Source organism: Hippocampus zosterae, chromosome 14, assembly GCF_025434085.1.
Source record: "Hippocampus zosterae strain Florida chromosome 14, ASM2543408v3, whole genome shotgun sequence".
Lineage (NCBI taxonomy): Eukaryota > Metazoa > Chordata > Actinopteri > Syngnathiformes > Syngnathidae > Hippocampus > Hippocampus zosterae.
The window spans coordinates 12,907,527-12,927,285 of NC_067464.1; the positions used below are offsets into that span (position 1 = coordinate 12,907,527).

At 41.2% G+C, this 19,759-nt stretch overlaps 1 protein-coding gene across 1 annotated transcript in view; it reads right to left on the reverse strand.

The window, feature by feature from the left end:
• Nucleotides 1-2,686: 2,686 nt before the first annotated feature.
• Nucleotides 2,687-19,759, reverse strand: part of LOC127615229 (connector enhancer of kinase suppressor of ras 3-like) — a 32,147-nt gene continuing 15,074 nt past the window's right edge. The window contains exons 3-13 of the mRNA XM_052086849.1: nt 16,219-16,421; nt 13,643-13,730; nt 9,983-10,024; nt 9,138-9,257; nt 8,985-9,044; nt 8,488-8,556; nt 8,222-8,368; nt 6,518-6,642; nt 5,672-5,859; nt 5,088-5,174; nt 2,687-4,674 (exon numbers count right to left, since the gene is read on the reverse strand). Of these exons, the coding sequence (XP_051942809.1) occupies nt 4,382-4,674; nt 5,088-5,174; nt 5,672-5,859; nt 6,518-6,642; nt 8,222-8,368; nt 8,488-8,556; nt 8,985-9,044; nt 9,138-9,257; nt 9,983-10,024; nt 13,643-13,730; nt 16,219-16,421 (1,422 nt within the window). The 3' untranslated portion in view covers nt 2,687-4,381. The remainder of the gene's footprint in view (nt 4,675-5,087; nt 5,175-5,671; nt 5,860-6,517; nt 6,643-8,221; nt 8,369-8,487; nt 8,557-8,984; nt 9,045-9,137; nt 9,258-9,982; nt 10,025-13,642; nt 13,731-16,218; nt 16,422-19,759) is intronic.

Here is a 19,759-nt window from a genome sequence, read left to right on the forward strand (position 1 = left end):
GATGATGACAGCCGATTAATTCCTGCATCAGTCATATTCCCTGCCCTTAACCAATGCCTTGCCCTGTATCGCTATACGTCAGCACACTCCCACGCCAATGAGTCAACCGATTAGCATCGCATCCGTTTATTTATTGTAAATAGGAGTCATTTGATGTGATTGAGCGGGCGACAAATTGGCTGTGATGTTTTTGCTACCTAGAATAGAGGCATGTAGGTGGGAAGGTGACATGAGTCATCGATCATGGCGTTAAAGTGGGGAGTCACGCTTCATCGGGCTGCGTAAACGAGAGCGGAGGAGACACTGGTGTCATGGGTGACGAAATATGGAGGAAAGAGGAAGCCTCAGATGTCGTCATTTGTCACGGAAGGATGCTGTGCTTCTGAGACTCTGAAGATGAAGGCTACTTAATGTGTACTTTTGAGATGTTTCTATTGACATTTTAATCAATCAAGGGTTGGACAGAACCTTCCTTGAATCCCAATTCAACCACATATTAAATAGTGAGAAATTAACATTTCTCAAGGACAATTAACATTTTTTTAGCATCGTCGGAACAGCTTGAGGAACGCCTTTCTCTGTTGCTATCACTTATGCCCCAGTGCACAAAGCAAGACCCATGAAGGCATGTTGGGATGAGTTTGGTTGGAAAAAACCTGTGCCATGAAGAAGTTTTGGGATGAACCCGAAGCAATTGTGATTCAGGCCTTCTCTCAGGAACAACAAGAGTGACATTTGACAAATATTCTTACAGAGACGCTTGAAAAAATCGTAATGATCCAGACTAGCTAATCTGATAGATCGCGAGAATTCCCGACCTGTGAAGACACTCCCGAGATCCGACGGGTCAGTTTTGAAATTAGCAAACAGTGCCTTCAGTTACCCAAGCGGCCTTTTTGCCTTCTTGCTACAACTTAATTCCCAAATTACAGTAATACATCGTTTATCACGGGGGTTACGTTCCAAAAACAACTCCGCCCCCGCCTACAAACAACTGACAGTTTTTAAAATGCTGCACAGAACGTTTCGTCGACATTGTAGATTTTGTCATGGACAAAATTTGGCAAGGTGTACAGCAGTGAGATGCGGAGACTGTTGACATTAGTCTACAGTCCCTAAACACAAATATAGTATGAATGCCATATGACAATCTTTTTGGAGGGAATAGGATGCTAAATTAATATGGGTAAAATAATACATCTTCATTAAAATGTTGTGAAGTAAAGTGGGATGCTCTGCGTCATGAAACAACAAGGCTGAACATGAGTTCCACAATAGGTGAACCTCCTGGAACAGTACAAGGTCATGGGCCAATTCTGCAATCTTATTTTCTTTGATCTTTCACTTCCCTAAATTTAAGACCCAGGCGTTGATGTTTAAGTCTCAGTTTATCATGTTTATGAAACAACTTTGACTTTTTAATCATCTGACTTTATATGCTGTAATTTTGGCACTTCAAATGATGCCACCCCTGATCTGAGTGTTGCCCACCCCACAGCTCTCGCCACCTGTCCTGTGTTTAAAACCCGCCCGGTAAAAGCAGCCCACCCACTGATCCCCCTGTTTCATTTTGAAACAATTCCACAGGCCCAGTCTGATGAAGGAAAATGTGACTCGCCCACATCTTGTTTTTGACATTTGATGTACAAGCTGAACACCGCATGAATGTGTTGATGAAAGTGGGCAAAGACTCACCGGTTGAGGAAGTCTCTGCTAGAGTGCCAGTCGGGTTCCTGCGATACATAAAAAAGTTCATGCTTTATGTTCCATTTGAAATTAATCAATCTGAAACACTACTTTCACTTTAATTGTAATAACTAGATGAAGTATCTTGGTCTATGCATTTAAATTTTAAACAGTTTGGACATGAATAAATCATTTTTCATCATTATGTCTATCCATCTGTGATTCACACTCAATTGTGAGTCAACATACCATTGGCTTACAGATGTTTGTGATGTGAGCTGGCATAACGAGTTAGTGGTTAACTTGATGGGTTGAGTTGAAAGAAGTGCGGGTGGTATTTAGGCAAACCTCAGACCTTCAGAAGGTGCAAATTATTGAAGATCGCAGGAAACTAGCGCTGCAAGCATGGGCAAGAGCCGGATAGATGGAAGGAGAAACAGAAAAGATTAGCAAAACGCATGCAGCAGAAACCCAGGCTAAGGTTGAGAGTTCATTTCGATCAGTGAAAAGGGGCAAAAGCTGCCAGGCGGTGTCATGCTACCCTCATTTTTAAATGTTTTATAGACAACAACCTATGAGTAGAAATAAGAACTCCTTCATGGTAAACCTGCTTTTTTGGCATATGGTCCACCATCTGGAGTTTAAAGGTTCATCAAAGAGGAAGGTGCATTCATAACCATCATTGCCTGATCCACACACACGCACACGCACAAGGTACCTTGACGTTAGCTATCCTGTTACACCACATGCTTCAAAAACACAAGTGGAGTTCAGAGAAGGTTAGAAAGGCAGAAGGCTCTATAGCTTCGTGCTGCATTCACGTGCAGTGAAAAAGTCAAACTGTAACGTATCTCTGAGGTCATTTTATCAGGGGAAAAAAAAAATTGGATCCAGAAGCTGAATGAGCATTGAACTAAATGAAAACAACACGTGTTAGAACATGGTTAATCTTGAAGCAGTAACTTCACACGCAATGGTAAAATAAAGACAATACGAAAAATGACTGCAACAAACGGTACTTTTTAATAAAATGCTATGCACTTTATTACAAAAAGGCATATCAAGCAATAACGGAACCTTGCTCTCAGTACATTACTTTTAAACAATACTGTCTGATGTGATCCGAAGTCTTTCCATTGCATGAGCTAGCACAAGGTAAGTTGACCTGTGTGGACAAAAACATTGGTTCAAAAGTAACTAACACCCTGGTTTAAAAAAGGCCAGTTATTATTGTAATCCAGCTGCATGTATGCTCCCCATGAGTTGGGTAATGGCAGAGTAAACTGAAACAAAACTGAAAAATACTACGCTCAACCCAACACAAACATTTGTTAGTGACGGCGATGAAAACATCCTTTCTCCAACCATCGCAGCAATTGAAGTGACAATCAAAACGATTATTGGAAGGATATGCATAGCTTACAAGAGGCAACCATCGGCAGAGGAAAACGCTATCGAGGGGCTATCATAAAAGGAATCGAAAACATGCACAATTGCATTCACAAAAACAGCGTGGTCCTCAGTTTATAACTTATTGATGGAAACAGAACAAAAATAGGAAAATGACCAAAATAATACCAGGCAGAGGCATAACGTAATATGTACATTGTGGGTCACAGACAGCACAGTATCCTAACCTGAAGAAACGGATTATGTTGAGGGCAAGATGAGACTTAGTTGTAGTCAGGGTTAAAGGAGTGAAGATGTAATGTGCTTAGTACAGTATTCAGGGTTCGACATTAATGGTGGCCCGATGGCCCAGGGCAATACACCGCTGTCGGGCCACAAACACTACCTACCTTCAGACGCTGGCTTGGTCAGGCCAGTACAAATTTCCAAGTCAATTTTTGGTGCAAAAGTGCATTGATTTCTGACATAAGCTGGCAGAAGCAGGATGTTTTAAATGATGCAAGAACAAAACGTGCTTGCTTGAATGGATACAAGGGCATGAATCGGGGTTAGCCTCATGTCCCCTGACGCTAATTGATTTGTTCCAGCAGCAGGGGGACAACGGAATTGCAGCAAGGAATACGGGCAGCGACACAACGTGAAGCTTCATTATAAGACTATTCTGTCCAATAGTGTGCAGAAAAAAAATGCTAACAAAAGCTTTATTCATCATCAAGGTTGTAGTGCACAACGAGCACCAACACCATGACACTTTACGGCAGTGTGTCATTCCTATTGTTAACACAGCATCAATTGTTTTGCTGAAGCATAGGTAATAATAAAAACTAATTAATTTTACTCAGCAATAACTGTATACTATTTATCCTGCTTATCTAAAAACACTTTCAATCGTTTTCAAGTATTCTTATTGTAATTTTTCCCTCTTCATTTTATTTTTATCAATTTCATTTTGTCCAAACTCTATTAACCCTCTATTGATAAGCCAAATAGTGACGAAAACTAATGTATTATATAATGGCCATACAGGCTCAGTGACGCTTCTGACAGGGCCACCACAAACTGGCTCATTGGGTCACCAAGAAGAAAGGCTTTATGTCGGACACTGGTACGACAAATGCAGACTGTGTGGATGAGTAGTAGTTGGTACGAGTAGTCAAAACCAGGGAAACAGAGTTGGCAAGAGAGTGCAAGAGAGTCACAAGCTGCCGGCAAAAAATAGCCAGACTTTAAAAATCTAAGGCACCGAGGAAACAGGAACAGGAAGCCCCAAATAGGAAGCGGATCATCATTGAGTCAACAGTTTAAGTCTCGTGATCCAACTGACCAGTAGCGAATGTTCGGCCGTTGTGCGCTTGGAGACCGCAGCTACTGGCGCTTTCTTGACATCCTCCTGGTAGGGGATGGTGGCGCTGTTGTGGAGGTCGGAGTTTGAGTAGTAGCGACTGCCTCGGATATGGTCCAATCTGACTAGCCGACGCTCCCCGGTCGGCATGCAGGTGGACGGAGACGCTGATGCCACTTCCTCGGCTATGGTGGGGATCCTCTCATTGCTCAGGTATCTAAACATGAGGTCCTCACCTTGACAGAATAATAAGTCATTTTAGATTTGCTATGCATCTTTAAAAAAATATCCAGAGCATATTGAAAGCTGCTTTTGTCTATGGTGGTACAGGCCAAGGCTGCTCAACGTGATACAGTTTGTAACTATAAAACGTAAGGCTTGCATCGTAACAGATGCATCACTGCAGTGTGACAGGTGCCGCCAATAAATTCAATCAAAGCAAAAGAAAACAACAGAAAACTAATGGTGGAAATGATCGGAACCTCTACCATAAGCAAGTTATGACTGGAAAACTTGGGCATCATACCAAAAGTAAATGGCGTTGCTTGGTACAGGAATGACTTAATAAGCAAGCAGAACAAACAAGTGTGTCCAAGTAAAGTAAAATTGTAGCTGGAATACTGTATTGAAACAAGAATGCTGTTAATACCTTTCCTGTTCTGTGCCCATGGCTTAGCAAAGGGATCTATAATTGCAACACAAGTATCCACAGGCATGGAGAGTGGCCGGGGCTTACCTAGAAAACATGGGAGAGTATCAGTTATATGAACTACTGTACTGTATTATATGTTCATGCGTTTATAAAGCCAAGGCACGTATTTTACATTAGAGGTACCTCATGCCACCACGAAAATGTCACAAAAACTATGAATACTGAATACTTCTTCTCAATTGGCTCAAAAAATCACGGCATGAAATTTGGTCAGGTGTAATTGAACACAAAGTTGGTGTACTCGCAGTAAACCACGACCTTTTCTCTTGTATAAATGGCTCCAGGTTTCTTGTCCCTTCTGCCATTAAATTTAACTGTTCTGCCTGTCACTACATGTTACTGGCAGAGATGGATTCATAAATACATATTTGTTGTTAATAAAACAGGATTTGTAGATAAATTATGTGGAATCGGCTCACCCCGATGAACCTCATGGCACACTAGAGTGCCACGGCACCCTGGTTTGGAATCACTGTATTAACGGCACATAGGAGAAATGCATATGATTAAAAAGTACAAACCACGAGAATTCTTGTGCTCCCTCATTCTGGGCTGGATGACATTGGCATCGATTGGATAGCCGACACTTAGTTTGTCATAATCTGCAATGGTGCAGCGTTTCCTACTCTCCTGGTCCAGGAAGGAATTGGGCGACTCTGAGCCTTTTGGCCTTTTAATAAAGCTAGAGAAGGCGTCTGTTCTTCCCTCTCTGCAAACAAGTACAACAGTGCAGGACTATTTTTAACAGCACAAAACAAAGCATGATTTGTATATGGCAAAGACATAGCTTAAAAAAAGTGTCCCTCTATGATCTATACGAATGTGGAACAATGTTGTCATCTCCCTGGAGGAGGAAGATAAGAGTCATTGCATCAGGACGGTGGTGGGATTTGTGGGAGCAGAGTGGGTTGGAAAAAAGCAGAACAGACTATTCTGTAGGAGGTAAATGTCAGGCTGCAGCTACTTATTAGGAAGGAAGGATACTAAGAAACAACTTGCATCTTGTTGCATCTGTTTAATAAACTTGTTCAAGCAATCTTCCCTCCATAGTCTAATCCACTTTTTTTAGGGTCACAGCCGGAGCCAGAGCCTATCAAAGCTTGCTAAGGGTGCTGAGAAGCAGGAAGCATAGACAAGAGGCTGTCGGACATAAAATAGGCACGTTAAGAGTCTTCAACTAACCTAACATGCTGTATATGAATGTGTTTGACCTGCTGGAGTAAAGAGGAGTGCCTGAAGAAAAGCGTCATGAAAGTACACAGCAAAACTCCAAACAAAAAGGCTTTGACCAAGATTCCAAGCAGCTTCCAACTTCACACCTTTGTGCAGCAGTGTATCAAAAATACTGCACAAATGAGATGTTTCACCTTGGCGTGTACGGCATTTGAGGGGGAGGCGGGATGTAAAAATCAAGGAACGCTGGTTTCTCCTTTTTGGTTGATCCGTTAGCCGTACTGCAGGGGGACTGGGCTCGGATCATACAGGAATTGTTCTGGAAAAGACAGCAAAATAAGCCAAACAATCGCTAGCATACACAACAACATGGCGCCTTCAATCGCTTTTCCGATCTAACCTTAGTAATACACTTGACAGTGGGGTCATTTCAGAATTTGAGGACATTTTGCGTCCCACCCATCAAATTTGAAATAATCCACATACAAAATAGTAAGATAATGCAATTTCTGAGTACCGGTACATTGAGACCAAATCTCAGGACGAGTAAATGTCAGAGAAAAAAAAACTATTGACCAAAGTGAACCTCAAATAAAATACTTGAAATCAAATTTTCATTTCGCTTTTTTTTTTTTTTTTTTTTTAAATAAAATGTGTTTCAATTATGTTTCCCGTATCTGTGGGAACATTTGTTTGAATAAACATAAATAAGAATGATCATTGATGGAACGCGTGTCCCACAACATGCACGCAACCCTGTTCTGCATATGATCAGAATACCACAATTCTATTAAAAAAGTAATATATCTTAATTTACATGTTTGTCCTCTTGGTAAGCAGTAACAGTTAGCTAAAAATCTGTAGCTTCTACCCCTAAACGAAAGCTAACATTCGTCCGGATTTGCAACCCTGTTACAAGCAAGCCTGTCGATGTCATTACAGTGGCAGGTATTGTAAAGACCAAATAAATCATGTCATAAAAAGTGTACCATTGATCTAAGCTTAGGAAATCAAATCACTGATAGTTTAGCTATTACTCATGAATATGTAGCAGAAAATTAGAAAATGAAAGGTTTATTTTTCAACAATGTTGAAGCCGAAATGTACTTCATTTATGGAATGACCCAGTGAGTGTTTGATGATTTGACAACAAAGACTGTAAATGAATAAAATAGCCTTTATACCGGTATACGGATCTCCGCACGGCTGTACACATAAAACAATAAAACAATACAGCAAAGCATTCATTCAAGCCTAAAACAGAAGACCTGTCGCTGTTTTTGTTGTAGGAGTCCATGATAAACTGTGATGGCCAACACTGATATCTGTGACTACTTGTTAAAACAAGGTACTGTGGGCATGTTGACAGCAGTCACCTTTGCGATGAGAGCCTTTTCTCAAAAACACACTTATCTCATTCTATGACTACAAATGGAGGTTGCACAATCTGACAAAAGAGCAATTTGAATTTAAGCCGTCCAGTTTCACAGCTGCTTTGTTTATTTGACATCTGCTTAAGGAGACTCAAGTGCAAAAATGCTTCTCATTCACTCGCTGTTAAGAAAAGCAGATTGTCACTTAATATTTGCACATTTGTACGATGCCTGATTGCCATGGATCATTGCAAGTTGTGTTTCATTTTAATAGCAACGTCCCGGGCTCTTGTTTCTAATTAACCAGATAAAATATGAGCAGAATCCTGCCACTAAATCATGGCCTTTTTATCTCCCTCACTGAATCACGGGACTATGCCATTTATGATGAAGAACCCGTGCACTGAACTCTTCAGAGAGCCTTATTCAGGCTTGTCTGGGCTTGTTGCTTTGGATTCCTGCCTGTAAAAAGCTTATAATTGATAGATAATGACTAGACATGCGTAGGAGGAAGTGCCGATCTACCTGAGGTACAGGAGGCTTCCAGCGCATATTCTTGAGAGGGGCGGGGGTAAAACCCGTTGTTCCTGTGGGTCGCTTCTTTAAGAGGAGGAACACACCTTTGGGATCCTCCCTTAGTTTCATGACCAGGTTTTTCAGCTGCCAACCCACCTGGATGACAGGAGTAGAACACACACACTGTCTCATTAACATTTGCTAGCAATACTACATTATGCCCTACGAAATACTGTGATATGAATGTATAAAACTGCATCAAGTAATATTCTCACCACTGTCTGTTGATTGACTTGAATCACTTCATCACCAGCGTGGATCTTCCTGGTCAGGTCAGCAGGGGACTGAAGAACAAGCACAATTGTTCAATAAGTGTCAAATTTTAAATCCAATACATTAGTTCAGATTGTGTCCCATCTTTTATTGACGATATAATGAATTCAAATTCTACTCAAACAGTGGGAAAACATCCAACACAAAGGACTGTTGTGGATGATTCAGATCGTGATTCACAAGAAGAGCCGGAGGCAAACGGATCCATACGTAAGAGTGATACTGGCGCATGAGTCGCTGCCTGAATGTGTCATCGCTGACTCAGGCGGAACAGCATAGAATGTTTGTGTATGCGCAAAAACATGAAATTTTCACAAGCATTAACAGTTAAAGACTTCTTAAGAATTTATAAATTGCACGCTTTTACAACTGGAGGAGGAAATGTGAAATGGAAATGAGGAAGGTGAGAGGGAAGTGCTATTTTTTTGTTAATACCTACATGTTCTGTGGTTCCAGTAATGACATGTAAGCCATCATATGTCGACTTAATATACATCCCCTGGACAGGAAACACAAAAACAGTGTACTTCATATTTTTATGAATACTTTTAAAAATGGAACATCTACGAGGGTCAGACGAAACATTCCTTACCAGTCCTTCACCGGGTTTGATATTGGTCAGCTGGACTTCCTCCAAGCAAGCAGACTGGCTCATCAGAGGGTCAGAGGTGGTTCTCACAGTCTGATCACAGATGTTGTTCAAAATCTTGGACTGGAAAAGGATCAAACAAACCAAAATATATCAAATGATTGAAAAGATCAATTCTATAATAATCTCAAAGTGCAGAGGCACAGCGGCTGTGTGAACGAGCACTTTGGACAGTGATGTCCCGCTTTGGTGAGTTATGACTTAAAAGGGAGGGGTGAATAAATCCCCTCTATCCTCGAATGCGCCGACTGACGAGGAAGTCATCATGAAAGCTGCTTTTGACTCCGTGTATGCCTCCATGTTAAAACCATGTTTAATCTGATTGGATCAGTTCAATGCATCTGTGTTCTCGGAGCATTCAAATTAATCCCATGCATTTCATTGAGTTTTTCCTCATTAGATGGGCCTTTCCACTGATGATTCTTGAGGGATTTCATAGTTAAAGCCAAGTATGAAGATGTGAGTGTATACTATTGTACAAAGTACATGGAGTATCCATTCAGTGATCAGTTTTTGTGTGTTTAGTGTTTTCAATTAATATTATTAAATTAACAATGTGTAAATCTGGGCTATATTTTAAAAACTCTGCTTGAGAGAAAGTGCAAACGTGAGCTACAGGAAGCCCCTGGAGCCCGAACAGTGTCTGCAAAAGGAAGCATTCATTGACTAATGGCCTGGTTGCAAGAGGCAATGTCTTAGACCCATCGTCACTGTCAAACAAGAACAACAAACCGGGTGCTGAGATAAAACCCTAGATAGATAGTGAAGCATGCATAGAGGATACTTACTACTTCTAGGATTTTTTCTTCCATCTCATAAACACAGCAGTCCTGTTAAAAGGGAAGAAAAGGAATTAGGAACCGGAGCAGCAAACAACAATGTAACAGAAGATGCAGTCATAACAGGAGTTGGTGAAAAAACAATTAGCTATCCAGGTATGGAAAATTGAGAACTGCCAAAAAAAACAAAACAAAACAGCCTGTACATTAAAATTGCATCCCTGCTTAAATTGACGGGAACGATAATCACACGACTCCCCCCAGTGGTTCATCATTGGGACTTAAAGGCCACTGAAGCATGTCGGAACAAAGTGCAGGTGACATTGGGCCCGATAAAGTGACCTGAACAATGAAAAGAAAATCTTCAACCAAACGGGGCTCCTAAGTGGAGGCCTTTTTGGTCACTACAGTAGTAGCATCAAGTCCAAAAAGCCATAGTAGCTGTGCATTTCATTTCAGAGAGATGACCCAGCGATCAGTTCTGCGAAGTCAACTTGGAGGCTAAACGTAGCCAAAAGAGTGCTTTCACTGCAGCTGGACTGCACACAGCTGAGGCAACAGCCTCCCCTGACAACTGTGTCAACCCTGGTGAAAAGAGACTGAAAGGATCGGGGTTCTCCCCGTCTGTGGGGGTGGGGGCTGTTTGTTTTCAAAACTGGCTCTTACACGGACGGGTGCTACCAAAAAGGAGGCCATCCATCAAAACACAGGTGAAATGCTTCATTCAGATCTTGACAACAAAGAATCCACGTTAACATGCAACAAACCTGAAATCGATGCACAAATAAAATGCAGGCTAAAAAGTATGAACAGTTGTAATGACAACATGTGTGCTCTATAACAAAGATAGATATTTTTTTTTTCAAATCCTTTGTGCAGATATACAATGGGGGATAAATGAGTTTGCCTTGACTTCTATTGACCTGTTGCAGCTGTGTCACGTAATCACGTGAGTGCAACATTACGGACGGCAAAAGTTAATGGCGGCCAAATCGAAGTGGACAGAAAATGGAGCCATGGGAAAGCAGCACGTCGATGTAAAGATTGATCGCTGAAAATCCTTAAATACTTTGAAGGGTGTAGGTCCTTTTGGTTTGCTGCTACTATCCATCGCCGGCATGTGATAAAAAGCCAAACTTGGTTAACACCCTTCTCTATTACCACATCTAACCACACAGCGAGATACAACCATTTTAAAAGATAATCACCTATATATACTGTATATACAGTAGATAGATATAAATATAGATGTATAGATATAGGCCAATACGCTTTACAGGGGTTTCAACAGGTGCAAATAGTTATTTCCCCGTCCGTCGTGGCGCACAAAAGGTGAATAGTTTTCAGATTCCCGTGGACCAAAGGCTAGCATCAGTGATCAATTATACTTATAAAGATGTGTTTGGTTTGCTGTCTGCTTCTAGTGCTCCATGAATACATTTTATAATCTTTCGACATGCCAAAATGTAGTGTGAAAGAGCCGTGCTTCAACATCTGTTCAAAATATTTAGCTGCTATGGCAAAGTCATGTGCACGTGACTGCCACATTTCCATCACTTTATGAAAAGCTAGCGTAAAAAGAAAATGGGGAAAAACACTGATGATATGTTGCGTCTGATACACAGTAGACTGGTCTCCAACATGTACTTCATTACAGCTTTCTCTCTAAAGACAAGGACAAATAAAGTGGAGTATTCAGAACGAGTGAGAGATACAGCTACACTAGTATTACCGATACATTTCACATTTCAGATACTTTTGCCCAATCCAAAAGGAAAGTTGCTGTGTTCAAAGGCCACGAAAGAAAACAATCACATTGTTTGACAGGCACTGCTTGGCACAATTTCTATGAAGTTGCAATATCTTTTGACTCCATCAATACATAAAGTGAAAATGATGGAGCAAATCATTTTTCCAAAATGCCTTCCTGAACCTCAGATTTACCCTGTAGATGTGCCTGAAGCTGAATCATAACTAACAGTCAATAAACAGTCAAAATGACAATTCGGCGAGTGAAGCAATCCTTCACGCTTTTGGACTTGCCCCAACACACACACACCCTCCCAGAGTGGATTAGATGACTGTTTCTAAGAGGCTTTCGGGCCTTTGATCTGCCACCAGAGCAGATTTGTATGGTTGAGCAACGATGAGATACATAGTGGTGGCACGGTGTGGGAACACGTCGGGACTTCAAAATAAAAGCCATGACTGCAACACGTAAATCATATTGTGTGGATTAAATGTTCCAAAGTATTTTCCGATTCAAACCTTTGGATGACACAAGGTTGTTCAAAACATCAGTCGAAAAAAAAAGAACAATGAATAACATTGGAATGAATCTGAAGGAGTGAGACCTAAATTTAAAACGTGTCATTCAAGATGTGCAACATCTTCACAGTTTCACGATTGAGTCTTATTGCACATGTAAACACAGGTTTCATTCAAGCAGATGTAAATTGCATGACCTGAAAAACAACTTGTGTTCAAAACTGATGCCACCCTTAGAATTCGAATCACTCACGCATCACATACAAACTCTTATTAAGCAGTAAGCACATCACTCACAGAATGCCCAAAGAGCAAGGAGGGTGACATATTAAGATTTGTTGATATCTATTCCTACCTTTCACAATCCCCTTAAGATGTGCCATTAAATTGTAACTGCTCAATGCTTTGAGCATCTATGAAGCACCTATTCTCCAAAAGTAGCACTTAAAAGGTGGCCCTCTGTGTTGACACTTCGACAGATGTAGGAGGCTAACCTCTACAGAAATGGTGTGTTCGCAAGTGAACAGTGAAAATTGGCAATTAAAAGAAGAAGGCACTGAAAAATATGCATGTAATTCTCCATCCAACCACCACAAGACCCACATGCTTAACAAGTCAGGAAGATGAAAGCCACTTCCTCCAGTTTGAATTGGCATTATGAGATGAAGCATTGGAATTTTGAATTGCGTGATTCGGTAGTCTTGTCACATCTGTGACACAGGAAGAAAAGGCAAGTGTGGCCCCTTGTGATTTGTATTTGAGTATCCCTGTCGACACCATAATCTTTGTGATTCACATGGCAGTGTGGGAATTGTACACCCCCACTTCTACTAGTTGACCATGACGAGGGCAACCACAGTAAATCAGCAGAGGTTTTGAAATCCCCAACACTGGCGAGGAAATATGCACCCTGGGAAAGGAATTCATTATGATGCAATAAGCCTCTTTTAAAAAAAAAACACCTGGGGTCTCAAAACTACTGTAGACATTGAACACTCGCATATTCTTGGAAAACTAACTACCAGACTCTGTCGACAATAGGATGACAAAATATGACACCAATTCTCTGAAAATAATAAATAAATAACATGAAAACGGTGAGGCAATATGCAAAAAAACTCAAAAGCAATGATCAAAGGACAGAAAGAGGTTCTCCCTTGTAGCAAGTGGAAAGCTTCCCCCCAAAAAACACCATGCTTGCAATTATCTGTTCAGACTGAGGGTTGTGGGCTTCTGTCATGCTTGCCAGACCACATTTCCCATAACAAATCTCTCCTTTGCTTGATCCTATATGTCTGTGCCCCTGGGCTGGTATGTGCTCAGTGTTTTTCACAATTGTGTATAGGTGGGTTTCTCAGTGGCCGGCTATACATGTCCTGTTGTCCTAAAAAGTGTGCAAACCTGTTGAACTGTAGTGGTGAGCTCCAGGCAGAGATGAATGATCTTGTTCTTGGTGGCTGTGAAGTCACTGATCCCTGTGAGAGGTGTCCTGTCACAAACAAGTCCGGGGGAAAAAAAAAACAAACAATTAAAAGTAGTGATGGACTGCAGTGATCGCCTGCAGTTTGGGAAACACATTTCAGCCAGTACCTGTTAAAAAGTACAATAGCAAACTTTGAAATGTAGAATAATAAGGTCAATATAAGCAACATTGTAGCTAAATAAAAACCCATGACACATTAAGAGGGGAAAAAAAGCATTATAATCGATATGGTGTGCATTGTAATATATTTGGGTGACTAGCCAGAAATGCAAACTTATATGAAATTTAACTATGGTTTTCTTCCTTCCTTACAACATGTTGACAGCAGTGCCGGGACACTATTACACCCACGAGATATGAAAACGAAAGAAAATAGCAATGTACTTGTCCCTCCACTATTCTGGGAAGATAGGATTTGAGATTTGGGATGCCGTGAGATTTTTTGTCAGGTCAAATGTTACTGATGTTGTCCCCCCCCCCCCCCCCCCCCCAAGATGGCGCCCGAGTAGGCAGCCTTCGGCAAGTGCTCTTCAAGAGCCTTGCTTTTTTGTTCTTTTTTGGTGTTTTTGTCTTTTGTTTTGTCACATGTTGTTTGTTGTTTCATCGTGCTGACCTGATATGGACTGTTTTCAGCGTTTTTTGGCCACGACATTCGTCAAAGGAGAAGCATCTGCGCTCGGTGGCTGCGCCTTCTCGGCAGCACGCCTGTACCAGCACAGATTTTGGTTGGGAGGAATGTCGGCGCCATTGACTGTCGATGCTGGACAGACCTGGGGCGCTTGTGTTTTTTGCGCCTGTAATGGGCAGCATTTTTCACAACCGCGTTTTGTTCAGTGGCTATGTCGACGCTGCTGGACAGTCGGCGTTGGTCCGGCTGAATGGATGGCTGCTGAAGTTGAGGATGAGGAGAGAGGAGCGTTGGCGCAGGGCGCTGATGCGCATTTGGAACCGTGAGTTGCCGCTTAGAATTGAAATGGATTTCCATGGGACAGGAGAATTGAACCAATCTCTTTTCGTCAATGGATGCTACAGCTTCTTGTTGACTTTGAAACTTAGCTTGTAGCTGACGTGTGCACATTTTGAGCATGACGTCTCTGATCCACTGGTTAAAGGAAACTTTGATTCTCTCCTCTTTCATCTCAATCTGCTTCAAACAACAAAGTGTGTGATGGAAAAGTGGTTATGCCTGCATGACTGTCTGAATTTTATGTTATGTGTTGTGTTTATTGTTTTACTTGATGTTAACTGTTTTGTTAAGCGCTTTGTTACAGCTGCCGCTGTTGTGAAAGCGCTATATAAATCAGCATGTATTGTATTGTATTGATGTTGGATGACGTTGACGGGGGCAGCCATCCTTAGGGTGAGCCGAGTTCAAGGATCTGTGCTTCTCCAAACAGGTTTCTATTAAACTTGTTTTGTATACAACATTGGATGCATACAATTGGCCACACACCATGTCTCAGCAAGATCAAGCATTGAGATTCAGGTGGAGCTAATGCACCTAGTCTAAACTGATAAATTTATGAATGAAGAGGAGGAGGCCAAAACTTCAATCCAATTTCTTTGTTTCTTCTTTATTTGTCTTCAGAGGTGCACTGAATTAATCCTATACAAAAACAAATTTCCTTTCACTCTACTCAAAACACATAACGGAGGAACTAATACACCCAATTCTAATATACTTCTATTCAATAAAGTGGTCCTCTGGTGAGATCGTTCACCGTCGAGTGTGAAATCAAAACCAAGTAAATCTTTGTCTGTTCCTGTGACATCACAATCAGTACTAACCAGCCTCAGTGTCGGGTTTCTCCAAACATGACTTGGAAGCTAGGCTGGGTCAAGATGCACCACTTTCAATGCTACTTACGACACTGTTTGAAGCACTTAGGTTAAGGCCAACAGGTCAGCAGAGCTGCATTGAAGTTTGTTGGATCAAGAGCTGAGCATTCGCATTTGCTTCTGGTAAGTGGCACATACATGAATTATTGGTCAACAAGGTAGGGGGAGGGGGATTACTAAAGTTGATCATGTGTGCCCTGCATGTATCACATGTCGGGATCTGCCGACTAATTGACAAGTGTCTCAAGTGTAGTACATAAAGTGCTGCCTCCACGCTTTTAATGTCTTCACAGGCACAGGCTTCACTTCCGCAATTAAAAGCAGCTTGCCTCGTTGAGCCACCTAGCTGTGCCCCTGGTTGTCTTGGTAACGAAAACTGTACTCTGCTTTGTCACTGCTGCAGAGCCCTTGCACATTTTCATGGGACAGGATCGCCACCTCAAAAAAATCTTGAGTTTCAGAGGCTTAAATCATTCAGGTGTAAATTGTAATTTATTCTTAAGGCTTGGGGCGTTTAAAGAACACATGGGAACCATTTAAAATTATAAAAAAAATCATGTGTCCTTTAATATTCTGTTGTATGATAATGATACTCTAAAGGCACTTTTACTGTGTTGATTAGTGGGATTGTGAGCCATGGTGTGAAAGCACTTACCGGTCAAGCCAAGCCAGGAGGCTCTTAGCAGCACCAATGAGCTCCACCACACATGTGAGAAAGTCATTCGGTGGCTTGCGAGAGGTACTCTCATCATACACGGGGCTCTTCCTGCGATCAGATGTGGCCATGTGGAGACTGTTGGTGGCTGCTCTCATCCTCACCACTAGGTCCTTCAAGTTGTCTGTCTCCACACCATAGTTCTGAAACAGTGAACATACACACAATGACAATTTTCAATCAAGTTAAACGGGCTGAGACTCTGGCTGTTGCTTGATTGCTTGAGAGAGTGTGGCCAGAGTGTTCACGTGTCATCTGATTCCGATCATGAAGAGCAAAGCATTCTTGTGCCTGGGCTGGGCTTATTTCCCGTCATTAAATTCCCCTATTTTATCAGTGCTCCACGTGTACAAAATAGCCCAAATCAGTCTTCATGGGTCATTAAACAGTGGCCCGGTCGGAAATAAACATACGTCACGAGTTGGAAAATTCACAAATCAATTTGTATTGTGTCTGTATTGAAAGAAATCGTTTGTAACACGTCTCTAGATTGTTAAAGTTGAGCAGCATGAATATAATCTCTGCTGCAACTTGCAGGGTGTTGCAACACTGCCAACAATCCTGCTGTTCAGACTGATGTGCCAGAAGCTAAATCTGCTTGCAAAGAGAAACACAGCACATGTCGAGCCAATAAAGGAGATCTCTGAGACGTTAGTGTCTGGTTTTATTCCACTCCCCGCGTCCTTAAAACACAGGTCTTTTCACTAATATCAGTGCTCAAATAATTACTGGAATGATTTTGTCTGACACACAGTGACTGTAGGCTGCCTGACTCTTGGTACAGGACATCGACTGGGTTAGCACTCAAATCATTTAGCAAATGTTTAGTGTTCATAAATCCTACAGTGTCATATATTTAAAAAATATAGCACACACACACACACACACGTATTTACATATAGATACAAAAACTGGACAAAACTTTTGGTACGACTCTGTTAACGAAGAAAAAAAAAAGATGATCCCCCTTATTTAAAAAATAATTTAACCAAAGGGTCATGTCCTCCAATCAGCATCACGGGTGCCAATTTAAAGAGTGACATCTGGTCAAATGATGTGTACCACACTCAACGTGGACCAGAGGAAACTAAGGAGAGCGTTATCTCAGGATATTAGAAAGCAAATTATAGACAACTTCCCTGGATGTGATGGCAGGAGGAAACTTGATGACAAATTGTAGAGACAGATAACACGAATGGTAAAAGAAAGGCTCAAAACAACCTCCAAAGGAATTAAAAGGTGAATTTCAAGACCAGCTGTGAGAATGACCTCCGGACATACAAGAGAAAACTGGAACTTTTTGGCGCATCAGCTTTATGTTCATAGATGCAAACATGAATCTCAGCAAGAAAAGTACACCGTCCCTACTGTGAAACATGCAGAAGGCTCTGTTGTTTTCTGGGGCTGCTTTCCTACATCTGGCAGAGGATGTCATTAATCTGTACAGAGTACAATGAAATCTTGAGACTATCAAGGTATTCTTGAGAGAAACGTCCTGTCAAATGTCAGAGATCTCCTTCACAGGTCATGGATGGGTCTTGCAACAGGATAATGCCCGAAAATACACAGCTAAAACCACCCAAGCAGGGATCAGAGCAAAAACATTAGACAATTGTGAAATGACCTTCTATGAGCCCTCATCTAAATCCGATTGAACATATGTGGAAAGAACTGAAACACAGTGTCGAGAGAAAGCAGCCTTCAAACCTGAGGCTACTGGAGCAGTTTGGTCATGAAGAGTGGCCCAAAATCCCTGCCGATAGGTGCAGAAGTCCCATTGAAAATTACAAAAATCTGTTTGCTTGCGGTGATTTAAAATGTGGTATTTTATTGACTGCACCATTTAAACTCAAATAAAAATCCATTCTGGACCAATTACAACCTAAATATTCATTTCAAACACAATGTATTCTTTATAAATATCCCAATTTGACATCATTGTTGATATTATATTCATAAATACACTATGTGCAGAGACTGTGCAAGTAGGATTCTGAAAGTAGGGGGAGTTATCTAACAGGACTGAAATGAATGTTTCCTTCGAAGTGAAAGATAGCTATCACAACATAGCGCTTGCTATTCTTTCCACAGGCTGTAGCCAGACTGGCCTATAAACACGCTGTGTGTTTTGCATAAATAAGCTATAATACGGCATCTAAGAATAAGTCTTATTCCGCATTGGAGCACATCCGCTGACGATAGCAAAATACATTACCATGGCTTCTGGAGCTCTTTACGTGGTTCTATTTCTATTAATGTTCTAATGTATGAGTTTGTCTAAGGAGGGATTTGAACTTCCACAAACTTTTTGGATTCTACAGACACTGCAAATGGCATCATGGGTCACACAAGTCCAGAAAAATTAAACAGAATGTTCTTTGTTTGTCTTTGAACTGCAGTGGCTGCCCAATGGCTTGCGGGGAAGAGCACCACTGTTTCCTGTGGAGCTGTGGGATAGCTGTGGGGCAGCATTTTGGCCCATCAGTCATTCTGATTGCACTTGGCCAATAGGCAATATCCTTTTCCATAAGTGATGTTGAGCGGTTTACAGTACTTTGTGGAATAATAATCGAAATGCATCGTAGAGTTTGGATTTTAACACCAAATCCGTGTTTGCTTTTCATTTACCGTTTAAGCAGCGAGTCCCAAATCAATTCGAATGTGTTACTAAACTTGTGGTGAAAAAACATGCCAGACCAAAAATGGAAAAATCCATTTTGATCTTCTATAGCGCTTTATCTACACCATATATCGTCAAAGGTGTTTGACCTAGTCTCATAGTCACTTCATTAAAAACATATCAGTATACACCAACATGCGAACGCATGTATAATGCATAAAGGTTTTCACTTTTAGTTGACTTACTGAAACACAAATATGTAAAAGGTCCAATGTAATACAGTAACATATTTATAACCCCCCCCCCCCCCGAAAAAAATAAAATAAAATTGGGGGAATGAAAAAATATTCCAAACTGCCAGTTAGTTACCCATCCATGTACAGGAAAGTGTCAAAACAATAACTTGGACAAGGAGTAGGTGAGGGGCTTCCACATGTTGGTGGCCTTGTTATTTGCAATGAGTTTGCCTCAATTTAAGCTAATTCAGAACTAAATACCTTAACTTTCAGGGAAGAGCAAGAGAATGAAGATAACATGCACCAAACACTTATTTACTCATCATTACACTGTTGGCAGTCCAACATCATCCATTCTGTAAAATCAGACAAATGTTGAGGGGACAATGAGGCAGACCAGTTCCATACTAATGCTGGGCAAATTATTCGAGATAATCTATTGAGACACTCCAACAACATCCAGTTAGAACTCAATAATACTGTATGTCCACTGAGCTGAACTGTTATACACACTACATTCCTTTACTTTGCCAAGTGCTCTTTGGAGGCCATAAGAGTTAGGATTGGAGTGTTGCACTCGTAAAAAGGTATTGGACCACTAGATGAACAGTATCATAAGACTGCT